Source organism: Erinaceus europaeus, chromosome 23 (assembly GCF_950295315.1).
Source record: "Erinaceus europaeus chromosome 23, mEriEur2.1, whole genome shotgun sequence".
NCBI classification, from domain to species: Eukaryota; Metazoa; Chordata; class Mammalia; order Eulipotyphla; family Erinaceidae; genus Erinaceus; species Erinaceus europaeus.
Genome location: NC_080184.1, coordinates 11,283,293 through 11,302,918, shown reverse-complemented (window position 1 = coordinate 11,302,918; position 19,626 = coordinate 11,283,293). Strand labels below are relative to the sequence as shown.

The 19,626-nt window shown below is 42.3% G+C and overlaps 3 protein-coding genes across 4 annotated transcripts in view; 2 read left to right on the top strand and 1 right to left on the bottom strand.

Annotated features, from left to right (window-relative positions):
• LOC132535528 (zinc finger protein 678-like) overlaps positions 1 to 19,626 on the bottom strand; it is a 307,284-nt gene that overhangs the window by 245,493 nt on the left and 42,165 nt on the right. Inside the window, exon 5 of one of the 2 annotated variants that reach the window (XR_009547311.1) lies at positions 2,797 to 2,815. The exons of the other annotated variant lie outside the window; for it this stretch is intronic. The gene's annotated coding sequence lies outside the window, so the exon portion shown is untranslated. Of the gene's footprint in view, positions 1 to 2,796; positions 2,816 to 19,626 lie in introns of those variants that run through there. 2 annotated transcript variants of the gene reach the window in all.
• On the top strand, positions 4,631 to 5,566 carry LOC103116138 (olfactory receptor 7A10-like). The gene has a single exon (XM_007526001.1). It carries the CDS (start codon positions 4,631 to 4,633, stop codon positions 5,564 to 5,566), a length of 936 nt encoding a protein of 311 aa, XP_007526063.1.
• Positions 15,575 to 16,983, top strand: LOC103116137 (olfactory receptor 7A10-like). Its single transcript, XM_007525999.2, has 2 exons — positions 15,575 to 15,584; positions 16,025 to 16,983. The coding sequence occupies exons 1-2, from the start codon at positions 15,575 to 15,577 to the stop codon at positions 16,981 to 16,983; spliced, it is 969 nt and encodes a 322-aa protein (XP_007526061.2).

The following is a 19,626-nucleotide window of genomic DNA, read 5'->3' as shown; positions in this document are numbered from 1 at the left end:
GCAGGTGCTAAACCCCAGTGATAACCCTGGAGGCAGATAAAAAAAGAAACACTTCTGCCCAATATAAGTCAGGCTCTGAATATGGGTTCTCTGTCCTTTGAATCATAGAGTCAAACTCTGTCACACCAGCTTTGGCCAAGAGGAATCGATCTTTACTGACAACCTTCAAGCACAGACTTATTTATTCTGTCAACCAACCTCCTTGTCTCCCATAAAAAGTCAGATTTCGGGAGTTGGGCGGTAGCGCAGTTGGTTAAGTAAGTGCATATGGCGCAAAGCACAAGGACTTGGTGGAAGGATCCAGGTTCAAGCTCCCTGGCGCCTCACATGCAGGGGAGTCGCTTCACAGGCAATGAAGCAGGTCCGCAGGTGTCTATCTTTCTCTCCCTCTCTCTGTCTTCCCCTCCTCTCTCCATTGTTCTCTGTCCTATCCAACAACGACATCAATAACAATGTTAACTACAACAACAACAGCAAACCAAGGGCAACAAAAAGGGAATAAATAAATAAATATTAAAAAAAGGTCAGATTTCATACAGGTAGATGTGGGAAGGAACTAGAAAGGTAGAAACTAGATTCTGTTTTCAGTTATTTGTTTTATTTGTGATTTAACATTGATTTCAAAAATTGCAAGGTAACAGGAGTACAATTCCATACCTTTCCCACCAGCAGAGTTGGCTAATCCCATTCCCTCCATTGGAAACTGTGGTAGTTCTCCCAAGGGCACAGGTAAGGGTTGACTATTATTTCTATAACTATCTGACTGTAATTATATTCATTTGCCTATTTTTTTCCATGGTCCTATCCCCTATTTCATTCAAAGTCACAACTGCAAGTGTTACTACTTCTGAATGTCTTTTTCCTTTTGTCTCTCAGGGTCTTGATGGAATTGTGACTCAGAGCACTATAGTCATCTCCCCCCTAAGACTTATCCCCCTCTGGGAGTATGGACTATTTTTAACTTTATTTTTGATTTAATGATTGACAAGATTGTGACATAAGAGGGGTGCAATTCTGTACAGTTCTCATGAGCAGAGTTATAGTCCCATCCTCTTCATCAAAAGTTTCCCTCTTTTTTTTTTTTTTTATCCTTCTGGGAGTATAGACCCAGGGTCCTTATGGGGTGCAGAAGATGGAAGGGTCTGGCTTCTGTAATGGCTTCTCCACTGGACATGGACACTGGCAGGTGGATCCATACCCCCAGCCTGTTTCCCTCTTTCCCTAATGGGGCAGGGCTCTGGGGAGGTGACTAGAAAGAAAGAAAATTATATTTAGTGAAAAAAAGAAAGCATAAATGATTTTCAGGTCTTAATAGTCTCTTTCCCGGGCTTCCTTTTAATATTCCACCTAGAACAAAACTTACCGCCAGTTTTTTTCTTTAAATGTTTTTATATATAAAAACGAAACATTAACTAAACCATAGGATAAGAGGGATACAACTCCACACAATTCTCACCACCAGAACTCTGTATCCCTTCCTCTCCCCTGCTAACTTTCCTATTCTTTAACCCTGTGGGAGTATGGATCCAAGGTCATTGTGGGATGTAGAAGGTTGAAGGTCTGGCTTCTGTAATTGCTTCCCTGCTGAACATGGGGGTTGACTGGCTGATCCATACTCCCAGCCTGCCTCTCTCTTTCCCTAGTGGGGAAGGGCTCTGGGGAAGCGGAGCTCCAGGACACATTGGCCTACCACCAGTTTTAAGTGTGATTTACCCTTTCAGAGGAATAAGAAGAGTGGGAACGTATGGGTTTCCAACAAAATGAGTGGGGAAATTTAAATTTTCAGTGGTTGTACTTTTCTTTCTAAACCCATTAAATTAATTAATTAATTAATTAATTTGTGGGGGGGGTTAGAGAGTGAAGGAGGACTCAGTTGAGCACATATTACCACGTGTAAGAAATTGGGTATGAGAGGTTCCAGATGCCACCAGGATGCTGGCTAGGCTTCCCTGGATTGAAGACCCCACCAATGTGTCCTGGAGCTCAGCTTCCCCAGAGTCACACCCTACTAGGGAAAGAGAGAGGCAGACTGGGGGTATGGACCGACCAGTCAACGCCCATGTTCAGCGGGGAAGCAATTACAGAAGCCAGACCTTCTACCTTCTGCAACCCTCAACGACCCTGGGTCCATGCTCCCAGAGGGATAGAGAATGGGAAAACTACCATGGGAGGGGGTGGGTTATGGGGATTGGGTGGTGGGAATTGTGTGGAGTTGTACCCCTCCTACCTTATGCTTTTGTTCACTAATCCTTTCTTAAATAAAAAATTAAAAAAAAAAAAAAAGAAATTGGGTATGAGATCCTTGGTTCCTCATGTTCAGGAAGGATGCTTCACAAGAGGTGAAACAGGTCAGCAGGTGTCTTTAAAAAAAATTTTTTTTTGTATTATCTTTATTTATTTGATAGAGACAGCCCAGAATGCAGAGGAAGGCAGAGACAGAGAGGGAAAGAGACAGAAAGACAGACACCTACAGCCCTGCTTCACCACTCATGAAGCTTTCCCCCTGCTGGCGGGACGAGGGACTAAAATGCGAGTCCCAGGTGTCTCTCTCTTTTTTTAGTCTTTTTAAAAAATATTTATTTATTTATTTATTTATTCCCTTTTGTTGCCCTTGTTTATTATTGTTGTCGTCATTGTTGACAGAGAGAAATGGAGAGAGGAGGAGAAGACAGAGAGGGGGAGAGAAAGACAGACACCTGCAGACCTGCTTCACCGCCTGGGAAGTGACTCCCCTGCAGGTGGGGAGCCGGGGGCTCGAACCGGGATCCTTCCGCCGGTCCTTGCCCTTTGCGCCATCTGCGCTTAACCCGCTGTGCTACCGCCCCAATCCCGTGTCATTTCTATTTCCATTTCTTGTCTCCAATTTCTCTGTCAAACTCTCTCTGTTATAATAAAATAGAAAAAGAAAAAAATAAAAAGATGGCCTCTGGGAGCAGTCAGTGGATTCATGGTGATGGTAGCGAGCCCCAGTGATGACCCTGGAGGTCAAAATAAAATTAAAGTAAAATAAAATGGGGCCAGGTGATGGCACACCTGGTTGAGTGCGCTTGTTACAGTGCTCAAGGACCCATGTTGGAGCCCCTGGTCCCACCTGCAGGGGGAAGCTTTGCAAGTGGTGAAGCAGGGCTGCAGGTGTCTCTCTGTCTCTCCCCCTCTCTATCACCCTTTCCCCCTCTTGATTTCTGGCTGTCTCTATCCAATAAATAATTAAAGATAATTAAAAAAATAAAAATATAGGAAATGGTGGGTTAAGCGCAGGTGGCGCAAAGCACAAGGACCGGCATAAGGATCCTGGTTTGAATCCCGGCTCCCCACCTGCAGGGGAGTCACTTCCCAGGCGGTGAAGCAGGTCTGCAGGTGTCTGTCTTTCTCTCCTCCTCTCTGTCTTCCCCTCCTCTCTCCATTTCTCTCTGTCCTATCCAACAACGACAGCAACAATAATAATAACTACAACAATAAAAAACAACAAGGGCAACAAAAGGGAATAAATAAATAATAAAATAAATATTTAAAAAAGAGAAAAAAACTTAAAAAATATATAGGAAATGGAAGAACATTTAAAAACAGTAAAATAAAATGAACTTCTCTTAGAATACACAGTGTTCCTTGGCCAAAAGGATCCTTTGCCCATCAATCACTAGGATTTCCTTAGTCTCCAATCAATTCTCCCTTCTCAATCTTTTGATGAAAAAATCTCTCGTGTGACCTGTTCAGTCTTTCCTGAGATCCACCCTCAATCCTCACATTATGTTCAGGGTTATCTGAATGTCCAGGACAAATCTATACACCACCACCTCATGCATTTTTTACTTATCTTTTCTTTTGTTTCCCCCACCAGAGCTCTGTCACCCACAAGCATAATAAATGGAGTCTTGAGATATGTTTCTCTACATCTCTACATCACATCTGCTTTGACTTCTTTCTCTCACTGCCCGCTGGAATACTGAGGAGACAGACTTCAGAAGATGATCCCATAAGCAGCAAAAAATATTGCGTCCCAAACATAAAAACATAAAGCTGGGCTGGAAAGACTTCATGTTAGATGGAAATTCTGAATTACGGATCTCAGAGAATATCTCTTAGGCCAGAATAAGTAAATTATATTATATTAATTATACAATAATATATTAATTATATGATAATATATTAATTATACTATATTATACTATATTATATTATTTGTATAGAGACAGCCAGAAATTGAGAGGGAAGGGAGGTAACAGAGAGGGTGACAGATACCTGCAAATGTGCTCCACCACTCTCAAAGCTTCCCCCCTGCAGGTGGGGAGTGGGGACTTGAACCTGGGTCCTTGTGCACTGTAACATGTGTGCTCAACCAGGTGCACCCCTATCCGGACCTGTCTTTACATATTTTAATGATGTACATTCTAATGTATATTTTAATACTATTTTAATAATTTAATGTATATTTTAATGATGTACATTGATGTACTATTGTCGATAAAATGTAACACGCCATGTTCCTTCTCACAATCCCCATCCAGTGGGTGTTCTCCATCAGTTTTATTATGATTATTGTTTATTTCTAAAATGGAAATATTGACAAGACTATAGGTTTAGAAGGGGACAGTTCCACACAATTCCCACCACCAGTCATTGCAGGCCAAACATGGGTTCAGAAAATTACACTAAAATTGTAGAATTTCTCCTTCTGGGCTTGTCAGAGGACCCTGAGCTGCAGTCTCTCCTCTTTGGGCTCTTCCTGTCCATGTACCTGCTCACTGTGTGGGGGAACCTTCTCCTCATCCTGGCCGTCAGCTCAGACTCCCACCTCCACACCCCCATGTACTTCTTCCTCTCCAACCTGTCCTTGGTGGACATCTGCCTCACCTCCACCACCATCCCCAAGATGCTGTACAACATCTGGACACAGAGCAAAGCCATCACTTATGCGGGCTGCATCACACAGATGCATTTCTTCCTGCTGTTTGCATATATGGATGACTATCTCTTGACCGTGATGGCCTATGACCGCTATGTGGCCATCTGTCACCCCCTGCACTACACGGTCATCATGAACCCCAGGTTCTCTGGACTACTGGTTCTGGGGTGCTGGGTCATAGGGGTCCTGAGTTCCTTGCTACATGGCTTAATGGTTCTGAGGCTGTCTTTCTGTATACATTTGGAAATCAACCACTTTTTCTGTGAAATCAATCAACTGCTCCAACTGGCCTGCTCTGACACGTCCATTAATAACATATTGATCTATTCCACATTAGTGTTGCTAGGTGGTGTGCCCGTCTCTGGGATCCTCTACTCTTACTCTAAGATTGTCTTGTCCATTTTGAGAATCTCCTCAACCCAGGGGAAGTCTAAAGCTTTCTCCACCTGTGCCTCTCATCTCTCTGTGGTCTCCTTATTTTACTGCACAGTTACTGGGGTCTACATTAGTTCTTTGGGCACTGAGAGCTCCCACTCAAGTGCTCCAGCCTCAGTGATGTACACTGTGGTCACCCCCATGCTGAACCCCTTCATCTACAGTCTCAGGAACAAAGACATCAAGGGGGCACTGAAAAGATTCTTCCTGATTGCCATGATGAGATGATCAAGTCTCCAAAGAGGAGGGGCTGCAGCTTTGAGTCCTCTGACAAGCCCAGGAGAAGAAATTCTGCAATTTTAGTATAATTTTATGATGCCATATTAGGATCATGTGAATTAGGAAAGAAGAAAAAAAACAGTGGAGAACTCCTACTGAATGGGTATTGCAAGATCAAGACTGATTTACCACAATTTATAAGCTATAGTCAAGCCACACTTTCTGCTCTAAGTAATGTCTTCTGAGATTTCTGATGAGAATTTTCTATCTGATTTCTAGTCTGTTTTTTTCAGCATGTTTTCACCATTCACTTATGTCTTTACAACTGAGATGAGAATGCATGTTGAGGTCTGATCATCTAGTTGATCCACATGGGCACTAAAAGACTAAAGACAAAGTCGATGTCAAAGAAGAGAGAGAAACATATTTGAACACTCATTTATGATGTTCAGTGGTGAGAGAACTCTGACGAAAGTAAAGAAAACTGAACAAGAGTATGAATTTTTCTGCACATCCATACATTCTTGTTAACAAAGAGATACTTCAATGCAGCTCACAGGAAATAATGAACAAGAGACACAAGTCACATTTAAAAAAATATTTATTCCCTTTTGCTGCCCTTGTTTTTTATTGTTGTTGTAGTTATTATTGTTGTTGTTATTGATCTCATTCTTGTTGGATAGGACAGAGAGAAATGGAGAGCGGAGGGGATGACAGAGAGGGGAAGAGAATGTCAGACACCTGCAGACCTGCTTCACCGCCTGTTTCACTTCCCTACAGGTGGGAAGCTGGGGGCTCCAACCGGGATCCTTATGCAGGTCCCTGTGCTTTGTGCCACGTGCACTTAACCCAATGCGCTACTGCCCTGGGTCCATACTCCTAGAGGGATAAAGAATAGGAAACTTCCTATGGAGGGGATGGGATGCGGAACTCTAGCAGTGGGAATTGTGTGGAGTTGTACCCCTCTTATCCTGTGGTCTTGTTGATCATTATGAAATGAATAAAAAATATACCCATTATCTTAGGATTTTATGTCAATACTAAATCATTAATAAAAAAGTAAAAACAGCCATGCATCAACATCTGTCCTCTGAACTATTGTCACAGTACAATGAATTGGAAATAAATTAGTGGCTACATAAATAATATTGATGTTCTAATCTAGAATCATGTTTCTCACTGTGATCACTGAAGACGTTTTTTGCTGGAGAAGTATTGAGGTAGGGACTATCTTAGAAGTTATAGGATTTACAACAGCTGACCTGGTTCAGTCTACTAAATGTTGGCAGTATCTTTCCATTGATTAAATGAGAAATGTCTCCATGATTTTTACAAGCATTTGCCAAAAAGACTAACTCTCCCTCCAATTGGATACCACTTCCCTAGAGCTTGAGAACTGGGAAAAATCTTGATTAGGGAGGGTTCTTGTCAGAAGCCATCACTTGCTCACTTCATCCTTCTAAGCTTCAAAGATGCACACATGAAAGGGACTCACAAACATAGAGTCCTTGGAAAGAAATATTTAATAAAAATTGAAGGGGGCAAAGAAAAAAAGATTCCAATTTTCACCCATATGGATACCAAACTGCATGTAATAAGTAATGAAAGCTTGATAATGAATGACTGCTCAATGGTGTCACAGGCAGCAAAGTCTCTCTTTTTTTTAATTGGGGGGGGGGAATCTACAGCAAATACAGTGCTTCATACTTGTGTACAATTTCTCAGTTTTCTGAAAAACACTCTCACACCCAGCCAAGGTCCTCCTCCACCATTATGAACCAGGATCTGAAAGACCTCTGCCCAGAGTCCTTTGGTGCAATACACCAAAATAAACTCAAGTTCTGTCTGGTGTTTCCACTTCTGTCCATGAGTGAGATCATCCTATATTCATCCTTTTATTTCTGCTGATCACACATCAATGTATACCTTTAAACTCCACTCCAGATTATGTAAAGAAGGTGAGTTCATCATTCTTAATAGCTGAGTAGTATTCCATTGGGTATATAGACCACAACTCCCAGATTTTGGCTACTATGCATTATGCTGTATGAACATAGGTGCACTCAGATCTCTTTAAATGGATGAGTGTGTTTAGTTCTTTAGGATATATTCCCAGGAGGGTAATACAAACAGGGATCTCATATATATATATATATATATATATATATATATATATATATATATATATTTATCTTTTTTTTTTTATCAGAGAACGTCTCAGCTCTAGCTTATGGTGGTGTGGGGGATTGAACCTGGATCTTCAGAGCCTCAGACATGAGAGTCTCTTTGAATAACCATTATGCTATCTACTGCCACCCATAAATCTCTTAATGGACCTGCTAAATACTCTAGAAAGTCAAGGCTTACAGAATCTAGGGTTTTATGGGAAAGGGGACATCTTTATCCTTTATTAAGAGATAATTTTTATCAGGACCTAACCCCCCACCACAGGGAACTAATCTGGTGATATATGACCTCCTAGATTTGGAAATAAAAATATCCAACAGTTATGATAAGAACAGAGCAAGTAAGAACTCCAGTGAGCAAGGGAATTCTTGAAAAAGGAGGAGGAGAGTGGATTCACCAGATTTCTAGCTTGATTTCTTGGGAATAGAGCCTCTTCAACTTCTTTCCCTTTGTGTCCAGATTAGGATCCACAGGGAAATGACATACTCAGAGGTTGGGAGAGTTATGGAAATTGGCCTAATGAGCAGACAGAGAGCTATAAATACCTCCTCTGTTCAGTCCCTCAGCCTAGGAAATTTTGGATGGCAACCCAGAGCTTGGTGGTTGCTTTTGAAATCTTAGTTCTTGGTCAGCAGCCAATGTTTCTCATTTCCTGCTTTCCTGACCATATACAGACCTTCACTGTTCATCATCAAACATCTGCAGAGGATTTTATACCTTCTCCATGGTTTCTTCCTCTAGGAGATCCAAGCAGGTGAGTCTGGGAGCTTAGTAGGTGCTCCAGGTAAGGGAGAGGGAGAGGGAGAGGGAGAGGGAGAGGGAGAGGGAGAGGGAGAGGGAGAGGGAGAGGGAGAGAGAGAGAGAGGCTGTACCTGAGCTATGTGACACGTCTTCCTTGCTTGGTATAGAGTGATTGCCAAGTTTATTTATTAATTTTATTACCTACTGTTTTAGTCTTGACACCAAAACTATTTTGCAAGGCATGATACTTTTATGTCTCTACCTTTCCTGTCATTATCATTTCTTTTTCTTATCTTTCATTTTTATTTACTTTTTAATGGATTTCAGGCTCAGGCAAAAATTAGTTAAGTCCTGGGCCCCTTGGAATATAATCTAAAATAGACCTCGTTTCTCTTATCTTTCTCTTATCTTATTTTTGAATAGTAGATGAGAGAGATTGTGAACAAGTGACCGAGAGAAAGACACACACCTGCAACACTGCTTCACCACTCATTAAGTTCTGCCCTGAAGGTGAGGACCAGGGACTTAAACTCAGGTTCTCAAATATGATTGAGAGATTACTGGTTTAGAGTCAGTACTAGAGAGAGTTGTTGCTACCTATGTAAATTTTCTCAGTTTTCTGCAAAACACTCTCACCCCCAGCCTAGATCCTTCTCCACCATCAGGCACTATGACCTGAGAACATACCACTTCCCCCAGAGTCTTCTACTTTGATGCAATATATTAAACCCTGTCCAAGGTCTTCTTTATGTTTCTGTCTGTTCTTATTTCTCAACTCAATCGTCTTTGAGTGAGAACATCCAATATTCACCTTTCTCTTTCTGGTTGATCTCTCTTCACATGATTCATTCAAGCTCCATCCAAGAAGATGAGGTGAAGAAAGTGACTTTAACATTCTTCATAGCGGAGTAGTATTTGTGTACATAGACCACAAATTTCCCAGACATTCATCTGTTGTTAGACACCTCATGAGTGAGAGAGAGGGAGAGAGAGGGAGATGGAAAGGGAGGGAAGGGAGAAGAAGAAGGAGAAGGAGGAGGAGGAGGAGGAGGAGGAGGAGGAGGAGGAGAAGAAGAAAAAGAAGAAGAAGAAGAAAAGAAGAAAAAGGAAGAAGGAGAAGGAGAAGGAGGAGAAGGAGAAGGAGAAGAAGAAGAGGAGGAGGAGGAGAAGGAGGAAGAAGAAGGAGAAGGAGAAGAAGAAGAAGGAGAAGGAGAAGAAGAGGAGGAGGAGGAGAAGGAGGAAGAAGAAGAAGAAGGAGAAGAAGAAGAAGAAGAAGAAGAAGAAGAAGAAGAAGAAGAAGAAGAAGAAGAAGAAGGAGAAGGAGAAGGAGAAGGAGAAGGAGAAGGAGAAGGAGAAGGAGAAGGAGAAGGAGAAGAAGAGGAGGAGGAGGAGAAGGAGGAAGAAGAAGAAGAAGGAGAAGAAGAAGAAGAAGAAGAAGAAGAAGGAGAAGGAGAAGGAGAAGGAGAAGGAGAAGAAGGAGAAGGAGAAGGAGAAGGAGAAGGAGAGGGAGAGGGAGAGGGAGAGGGAGAGGGAGAGGGAGAGGGAGAGGGAGAGGGAGAGGGAGAAGGAGAAGACAGAGAGAGAGAGAGAGAGAGACTAGAGCACCATTCTGGCACATGCAGTCATGCAGTGTCAGGGAATTAAGACCTGCACACATTTGAGTCATTTCCTGTTTCAGGTTCATTGCTGAACTTGAATAATTCACAAGTCACATATTTAATTTTTTTGTGTGTTTTCCTACAAAAGAAATGATTCTGCATTGTCAGAGTTCGGGCTCCAGGATGCCGGGCTAGCTTCGCGGCAACAGACAGAGACCCAGGCACACACGGCTGAGCGGAGAATACAGTTTAATCTTTATTCACGAGCTGGCAAACAGTCCAAAAACCTAATCATCACACAATGTGCTCCTCCAACTTTCTCCTCCAGCGGCAGCGGCAGGAACTCAGAAGTAGGTAGGATAGGGGGCAGGGAGAAGGGAGAAGCCCGAAACTAGCAAGGCCTAAGCCAAATCTCCCCGAGGCAGGCGGGGAGAGTGAGATCAAATCAATGTAACAGAAAGATCATGTAAATAGACCACAACGTCAAGCAATGTTAACAGAAGAGATCCCAGAAGCATACCAACACTGCATTCAGACACAGAAGCTTCATTGTGATAATTCAGTGAGAGAATAAAAGTTTCATCCTGAGGCAGGAATGGGGGACAGGTCATAGTTTTTTGTTTGTTTGTTTTTATGAAATGAGAGCATGCCCCCAGAAAGTTGTAGATACAGGAGTATAAAATAATATATCAATTTGGAGGCATTTGCTGTGAACTCAGGGCAGGATTTTTAAAAATATTTATTCCCTTTTGTTGCCCTCATTGTTTTTTTATTGTTGTTGTTATGATTGATGTCATTTTTGTTGGATAGGACAGAGAGAAATGGAGAGAGGAGGGGAAGACAGAGAGGGGGAGAGAAAGACAGACACCTGCAGACCTGCTTCACCACCTGTGAAGCGACTCCCCTGCAGGTGGGGACCCGGGGGCTCGAACTGGGATCCTTATGCTGGTTCTTGCGCTTTGCGCCACATGCGCTTAACCCGCTGCGTTACTGCCAGACTCCCAGGGCAGGATTTTTTAAAGAATGTATAAATGCCCTATACTTTATCATGTTATGTATTTGCCAGAATGAAACCAACTCATGGTAAACAGACAGTACATTGTACACACAGTTCCTGAGATGTGGATGTTAGCCTTCTTTTTAAGGCTGGGTACGAACAGGAAAAGCTTGCATAAAATGTGAAGAGACTGGTTAAAGAGCTTCACCTTGCTTGATTCTCTTGATGGAGAGTAAGACAAGCAAACAATGCCTTAGAGATGTAATATTAACAGCCTCTTTAAGTCACCAATAGGTGACCATGATTTTTCTTTTTTTTAATATTTTTTTAAATATTTATTTTATTTATTTATTCCCTTTTGTTGCCCTTGTTGTTTTATTGTTGTAGTTATTGTTGTTGTCATCGTTGTTGGATAGGAAAGAGAGAAATGGAGAGAGGAGGGGAAGACAGAGAGGGGGAGAGAAAGACAGACACCTGCAGACCTGCTTCACCGCCTGTGAAGCGACTCCCCTGCAGGTGGGGAGCCGGGGTTCGAACCGGGATCCTTTTGCCAGTCCTTGTGCTTTGCGCCACCTGCGCTTAACCTGCTGCGCTACAGCCCGACTCCCGACCATGATTTTTCTAATGGAAAAGAAAGGTATTAAGTGTCTTATGCATAATGACCTCAAGAATGGGGGAATCCTGTTTCACCCATCCCTTATGGTGAATGTATCATAGTTTACGCATTTTCTTTATTAAATGTTTATTTACTATTAGAAAGGGACAGAGAGAAGTTGAGAGAGGATGAGGAGATAGATAGATAGGTAGATAGATAGATAGATAGATAGATAGATAGATAGATAGATTGAAACATGCAGCCATTTCACCACTCATTTCACCACTCTTGCAGGTGGGGACTGGGAACTCAAGCCTGATCTTTCACATTGTAATGTGTGCTCAACCAGGCGTGCCACCACCTGGACCAAGGTATGAGAGTCATAATCATCAATAGTATTTCTACCATTGCTTCACTGAATTCTCTGTTTTTATGATGCTTCTGGGGATTGAACCTAGAGCTTCAGAGCTACAAGCATGAAAGTGAATGGTGTATCCACTGTGCTATCTTTTACATTTGTCAGTAGAGAAAATTAATGATTTTTTAAAAATATTTTTTAATATTTACTTATTTATCCCCTTTTGTTGCCCTTGTTGTTTTATTGTTGTAGTTATTATTGATGTTGTTGTTGTTGGATAGGACAGAGATAAATGGAGAGAGGAGGGGTTAGACAAAGAGGGGAGAGAAAGATAGACACCTGCTGACCTGCTTCACTGCTTGTGAAGTGACTCCCCTGCAGGTGGGGAGCCGAGGGGCTCGAACCAGGATTCTTATGCCAGTCCTTGAGCTTTGTGCCATCTGGGCTTAATCAGTTGTGCTACTGCCAGACTCCCAAAAATGAATGATTTTTCTAAGCTCAAACACCTTAGTAAGGCAAAGATATCCAATTCTTTTTTTTCATTTAATATCATTTGAAAAATAGTTTATCCATCATCTAAATTCCCTCACTTTAGTCATACTTATATTTTCCTATAGTTAAGCAAAGGCTCCTTCCCATTTTTTTTTCTTTTCCTAAAAGGATATTGAGTAGTTAAGATGTTCTAAAATTGGGGAGTCAGACCGTAGTGCAGAGGGTTAAGCGCAGGTGGTACAAAGTGCAAGGATCAGCGTAAAGATCCCGGTTTGAGCCCTGGCTCCCCACCTGCAGGGGAGTCACTTCACAAGTGGTGAAGCAGGTCTGCAGGTGTCTATATTTCTCTCCCCCTCTCTGTCTTCCCCCCTCTTCTCTCCATTTCTCTCTGTCCTATCCAACAACGACTACAACAATAATAACTACAACAATAAAACAAGGGCAACAAAACAGACAAATAGATAAATTAAAAAATACATATTCTAAAATTAAAGTGTGCTGCACTGTTTCCTTGAGAAAACATAACATTTCTGTGCCTTGTTATTTTGGGCACCAAAGAGGGTAAAACCGAAGTTGGAATGTTGCCAGACCCAAGGGAGAGTTATTCTCATCTTAATCTTTAAACAATCCATAGAGTTGACTCAATTTTTAAAAAATATTTTAAAATTTATTTTAATGAAATAGAGACACAGTGAGAAAGAAAGAATCACACTGCTCATCTCTGGCTAATGGTGGTGCTGAGGTTTGAGCCTGGGACCTCAGAGAATCTGGCAGGAGAGGCTTTTACAGAATCATCATGCTGTGAAAATCTATATTTTATTTTAACGAGGGAGAGAGAGAGAGTGAAAGAGGGAGAGAGAGAGGGGGAGGGGGGAGGAAGAAAGAGAAAACAGAGAGAGGAGAGAGAGAAAGAGGGAGAGAGGGAGGAGGGAGGGAGGAAGAAAGAGAACAGAGAAGAGAGAGAGAGAGAGAGAGAGAGAGAGGGAGGAGAGAGACTATAGCCCTGTTTGCCGGAAGCTGGCTCCTGGCAAAAGTAATTAAGGGGGAGTCAGCGAGATGAATGAAGAAGTGAGAGACACATCAGCTGTTTCAGGTGCAGGAGAGAGGCGTCTCTGTCCTCTGTCTGCAGAGGCTTATTATTTAAACACTTTTTGCCCGAATCTAGTTGACATTATGTAAGATTATTTTCATTAACATCAAGGATACAGATGACATCATGTCTAATTGTTTGCATTAACATCAAGAATAACCTCAAACAACATTATTGTTATTATAGGTATGTTTTCCTTAGAAAGTTCCCTAGGTCTGGGGCATCCTGATTTCCTCTTGAAAGTTTCTTTGGTCTGGCATAGCCTAAATCTACCCTTGAAAGTTTCCTTGGTCAGGAGTAGTCTAAATTTTCCCTTGAAAGTTCCCTTGAAATGACCATCTGTGTTTTGACCATCTCCCTGCTCTGACCTTCTGTAGGAATAAACATTTCTCCCTGGAGCTAAATCTAATAGCTTTTCTCCTTAACCCATTCTTGGATGGGTCTAACTAGATCATAGTAGGATGTCCACCTAAGGAATATTTATGCTGTAAAGTAAGCACACACCATGGGGGCTCTCTTCTGGTCAACCTTTGCATATATGAAAGTTCACTAACTTTTAGCTAATGAAAGTTTACTTACTTCTACCCATATATCCTAACATTAGCTATTTAACTACACAACCTAATACTCATCATGGATGCCTGTAAATGGAAGCAGGGTATCTGTGGGTGAGGGTCAGCATTAGAGCCTTTTATAAGTAAATGAAAACCACAGTCTGTCATTCACACTATAAGCCACCCATAACTCTGGCTTTTTGATCTAAGTCCAGCTGATTGAGAAGCTGTAGTGGTGGTGAGTAGCTCCTTTTCTGAAAGCCTTTAAATGGATACAGCAGCTTTCGCTCTTAGGCCATTTTTAGTCTTGTTACACTCACTGTCATTAATTGTTGTCACTCTGTACTTCCCCTGGGATCCCTTTCATTGTCCCTAGGTATTATCTGTGCATATCCAATATAGCCAATAGGTCTTTAAATGATCAATGTAAGGAAAAATGACTTCAGTTTAGTCCAGGGCTCCCCACTTTGCAGTTAGCCCTAGCCCTAGTTTGGGAATGAGGAGGCTGAGATTATCAGCCGGCAAATGGGGGGGGGGGGATAGAAAGAGAAAGAGGGGGGAGAGAGGGAGAGAGAGATAGAAAGAGAAAGAGAGAGGGGGGAGAGAGAGGAAGAAAGAGGGAGAAAGGGGGGGTCTTTGTGTGGTGGGGAAACTGACAGGGGGACAGAATCTTGGAGACCGAGACCCCCCTGCTCGACCCCTGGTGGGGGAGACTGACGGGGTGGCTGCACCTCCAGGCATCCATTTTTCACAGGCAGTCTGCACCACACTCAACCTCAGCCTCACAGTTTCCCGCAGCCTGACTTTGCTCCTGCCACCTGTTCAGTTCTGGCTGATGGTTCTGGGGATTGAACCTGGGATCTCAGAGTCTTTGGCAGGAAAGTCTTACAGAACCGTTATGCTATTTCTCCTATTAAATTCAACCTTTTTATAATACTGTTAGTTATTTCTTTAAGTTTAGGCTATCAGGAGATTCCTATGTCCACAGCCCCGGATTCAACAACAAAAATCCAAGAAAAACAAGACCAAGTCCAAACTGTTTTGACACTAGGTCATTCAGTTATAAATTCTGACCCATTCCTGTCACTTGGACAAGTATTTCTACTCTGATAGTCTGTGCTTACCAACAGCCTTTAAAAATCCCAGAGCAGTGGTCTGGGAGGTGGCACAGTGATAAGGCTTTGGACTTTGAAGCATGAGGTCCCGAGTTCAGTTCCCGGCAGCACATCTCTCTCCTGTCATTTCTCATGAATAAATAAATAAATATTTTTTTAAAAATCCCAGAGCCTCCGTTAACTTTCAGGGAAAAAAAATATGCTGACATATCCTCAAGGTGATATTATTTTCTGCTTAAGTAAGTTTAGTAAATCTTAACTTGGTTGGAGAAATCATTCATAACATGAAGATGAAACACAGTACGTACAGATACCTGACAGAGTTGGGGATCTGAATTGTGCCTTCTCCTCGTATGACTGTTGGATTAAGGTTTTAGCTATTATGGGTCTCTCCATGACTGTGGCTTCCTGTCACATGGAATAGATGGTTTTGTTCATGTATTGGAGTTTTGGTGAGGGTGTCTCTGTGTGAACTCCCTGTTTGGGATCTGAGCTCTTGTCCTTTGTTGTGGTCATCCCTTTCAGATGCAAGCCTGAATATCTTGGGCTCTGTTGGTGCAGAAATGAAGAGGAACAGGTTCTATGGATGAGTCACTTTGACCCCATCTACATCTGTGTTGACTTCTTACCTAAAAAGGACGATCTTCGGTATTTCAATATCCTACTGATGCCGAGTGCATAAGCATTGACTATTATTTTATTTTGCCAGCTAGTCATAACCATCACCAAAATGTTAGCAGGAAATCATACACAGATTACAGAATTCCTCCTCCTGGGTTTGTCAGAGGACCCTGAGCTGCAGCCTCTCCTCTTTGGGCTCTTCCTCTCCATGTATCTGTTCACTGTGTGGGGAAACCTTCTCCTTATCCTGGCTGTCAGCTCAGATTCCCACCTCCACACCCCCATGTACTTCTTCCTCTCCAACCTGTCCTTGGTGGACATCTGTTTCACCTCCACCACCGTCCCCAAGATGCTGTGCAACATCTGGACCCAGAACAAAGCCATCAGCTATGCGGGCTGCATCACCCAGATGTGGTCTTCCATATTATTTGGTGGGTTAGATGATTTTCTCCTGGCTGTGATGGCCTATGACCGCTATGTGGCCATCTGTCACCCCCTGCACTACATGGTCATCATGAATCCCCAGGTCTGTGGACTGATGGTTCTAGGGTGCTGGGTCATATGTGTCCTCAACTCCTTGTTGGAAAGCCTACTGGTTTTGCGTCTCTCCTTCTGTACAGATGTGGAAGTCCCTCACTTTTTCTGTGAATTTACTCAGGTGATCCACCTTGCCTGCTCTGACACTTTTGTGAATGACGCGGTGATGAATTATTCCAGTGGAGTGTTGGTTGGCATTCCTCTCTTTGGGATCCTCTACTCTTACGCTAAGATCATCTCCTCCATTCTGAGAATCTCCTCCACTCAGGGAAAGTACAAAGCCTTCTCCACCTGTGCTTCTCATCTCTCCGTGGTCTCCTTATTTTATTGCACAGTCCTAGGGGTCTACCTGAGCACAGCTACTAGCCACAGTTCACACTCTACTGGAATAGTTTCTGTGCTGTACACTGTGGTCACCCCTATGCTGAACCCCTTCATCTACAGCCTCAGGAACAAAGACATCAAGGGGGCTCTCAAAAGATTCTTTGGAATAAGCGTTCTCAAAGTGCCGATCTCCCTGGGGCTACACAAGTGGTCATAATTAGCTCACCAGGAGATTTTAGCTCTTGATGTAGATTTAGATTATACTTTTCTTTTTCTGTTTACATGTTGAGACATCTATATTTAAATTTTTGATGCGACTCTACAGTTGATTTCTTTTTTTACTTTTAGTCCTCTTAACCAGAACATTGTTGAACTTTCCTTTATTGTAGTGCTGGTGATGGAATCTGGAACTTCAGAGCCTCAGGAATGAAAATCCTTTGCAGAACCACTGTGCAATCTCTGGAACTTAGAGAACTGATGCACAAGAACTTGCAAAAAGAAGAAGAAAGAGGAATCAATTGCAGGAGATGGAGGAGAGAATGAGGAGAGAGAGAAGGAGAAGAAGGAGAAGAAGGAGAAGAAGAAGATTTGTATCCCATATCTGACAGCAACTATTTGCTGGGGGTAGATAGCATAATGGTTATGCAAAGAGACTCTCATGCCTGAGGCTCCAAAGTCCCAGGTTCAGTCCCTTGCACCACCATAAGCCAGAGCTGAGCTGTGATCTGTTAAAAAAAAAAAAAAAAAAAAAAGGAGAAGAAAAAGGAGGAGGAGAAGAAGGAGGAGGAGGAGAAGGAGAAAGAGTAGGAGGAGAAGGAAAAGGAGGTGGAGAAGTAGAAGTGATGAAGTAGAAGGAGGAGAGGAAGGAGAATAAAGAGAATGAGAAGGGGGAGGAGAAGATGAAGGGGAAGAAGAAGAAGAAGGAGGAGGAGGAGGAGGAGGAGGAGGAGGAGGAGAAGAAGAAGAAGAAGATAAAATTTCCAAGATATTGTGAAAACCACAGTGGTTATTGTTGGGATGGTGGGGTCACAGAACTTGGTTGTGGATGCAGTGTGGAACTCTGCCCTGTTATCTTACAATCTTGTAAACCACTATTAATCACAAATATAAATTTATTGGGAAACAGAGGGACTAGTAAAAAGATAAAAAAAATTAGAAGGCTCTTATGTGATGCCATTCTTGAACCATCTCATATAATAATGGAAGAATAGATTTATACCAGTCTCTGGAATATTCTTACACACTGATTTTTCAAAAATTCATACATTTTAGATTTGTCTTGTTGCTGATTGTGTTCTGTTTGTCTGGGCAACTGATTAAACACGCTTCACCACAAAAGAAGAAGTCATATTGACCATTTACTGTTTTGAACACCCTTGACAAACATTAGTTGATCATAGGAGTCTGGGTTGGATCTCTCTGTTTCTTTATGTAAACCATTTATTTTCACTACATTCATATTTCTGATTCATAAGCATGGTGTCAGTTTCCTCATCTGTGAGGTCTGTATTATTTCCAATATGTTGTACAGTTTTCTATGAGCAGAATTATCATTTCTTTTCTGAAAAAAAGGATTTATTTATTTATGAGCGAGACAGAGACTTTTCTCAGTGCTGTCGGACATTTGCCTCAAACACCAAGTTGTATCCATTTCAAAACAGCTTATTCCTTAAGTGAGTTATTTGGCTGACGTGCTTTTCACTTCTTGGGTTTATTAAATCCTTCAGCAAGCTACTGTTTTAGAGGATGCTATCTGTAGGCCTGGCTTGTCAGTTTCTGTTTGCCACCATTCATTGCTTTCACCAAGAAAGAAGGCAAGGTTTGTGCACTGATTGGGTATCCTATGACTCGATAATGTTCATTTTTTATAGGAACCTTGTATTCTAGAAGTGGAGACCTCCCACAGTAACCTGACAGCTACAGGCTGAGCAAGACCTCATAAAAAGAAGACAGTTTTGCAGAACCATCAGGCTACCTCCCCAGCCTTTCTCTTTATTTTTTTTTTAATTTTTATTTATAAAAAGAAAAACGCTGATAAAAACCATAGGATAAGAGGGGTACAAATCCACACAATTCCCACCACCAGAACTCCATATCCCATCCCCTTCCCCTGACCGCTTTCCTATTCTTTAACCCTCTGGGAGCATGGACCCACGGTCATTATGGGGTGCAGAAGTTGGGAGGTCTGGCTTCTGTAAGTGCTTCCCTGCTGAACCTGGGTGTTAGCAGGTCTATCCATACTCCCAGCCTGTCTTTCTTGTTCCCTAGAGGGGAAGGGCTCTGGGGAAGCGGGGCTCTAGGACACATTGGTGGAGTTATCTGTCTAGGGACGTCCAATTTGCATCATCTTAGCATCTGGATCCTGGTGGCTGAAAAAGAAGTTAACATATAAAGCCAAATAAATTGTTGTCTGATCATGAACCATATGGGCCCCAGATCAGATCAATCGGTGGGGTTTATAGTCAACAATATTTATACACCTTTCCCATATTTGGGAGCTACTCTCTTCCCTCATACAGCTTTCTGGTTCCTTCTCCAGCCATGACATCATCTATCCAACCAATAACTTGGATCCACCTGCTTATCAGATGTCAGGCTCAGAAAAAACAAACAAACAACAACAACAACAAAAACTAGTATAGTCATGGGCCCTTTGGAATACAACTAAAATAGGCCAACTAAAAAAAAAAAAAAAACCAAAAAACAGAGGCTCCCAGCTCTTCATCTGAATGATTCCAGCCTTTAGATTGATGATTGATTACTTTTGGGTCCATACTCACAGAGGGTTAAAGCATAGGAAAGCTATCAAGGGAGGGGATGGGATACGGAGATCTGGTGGTGGGAATTGTGTGGAGTTGTA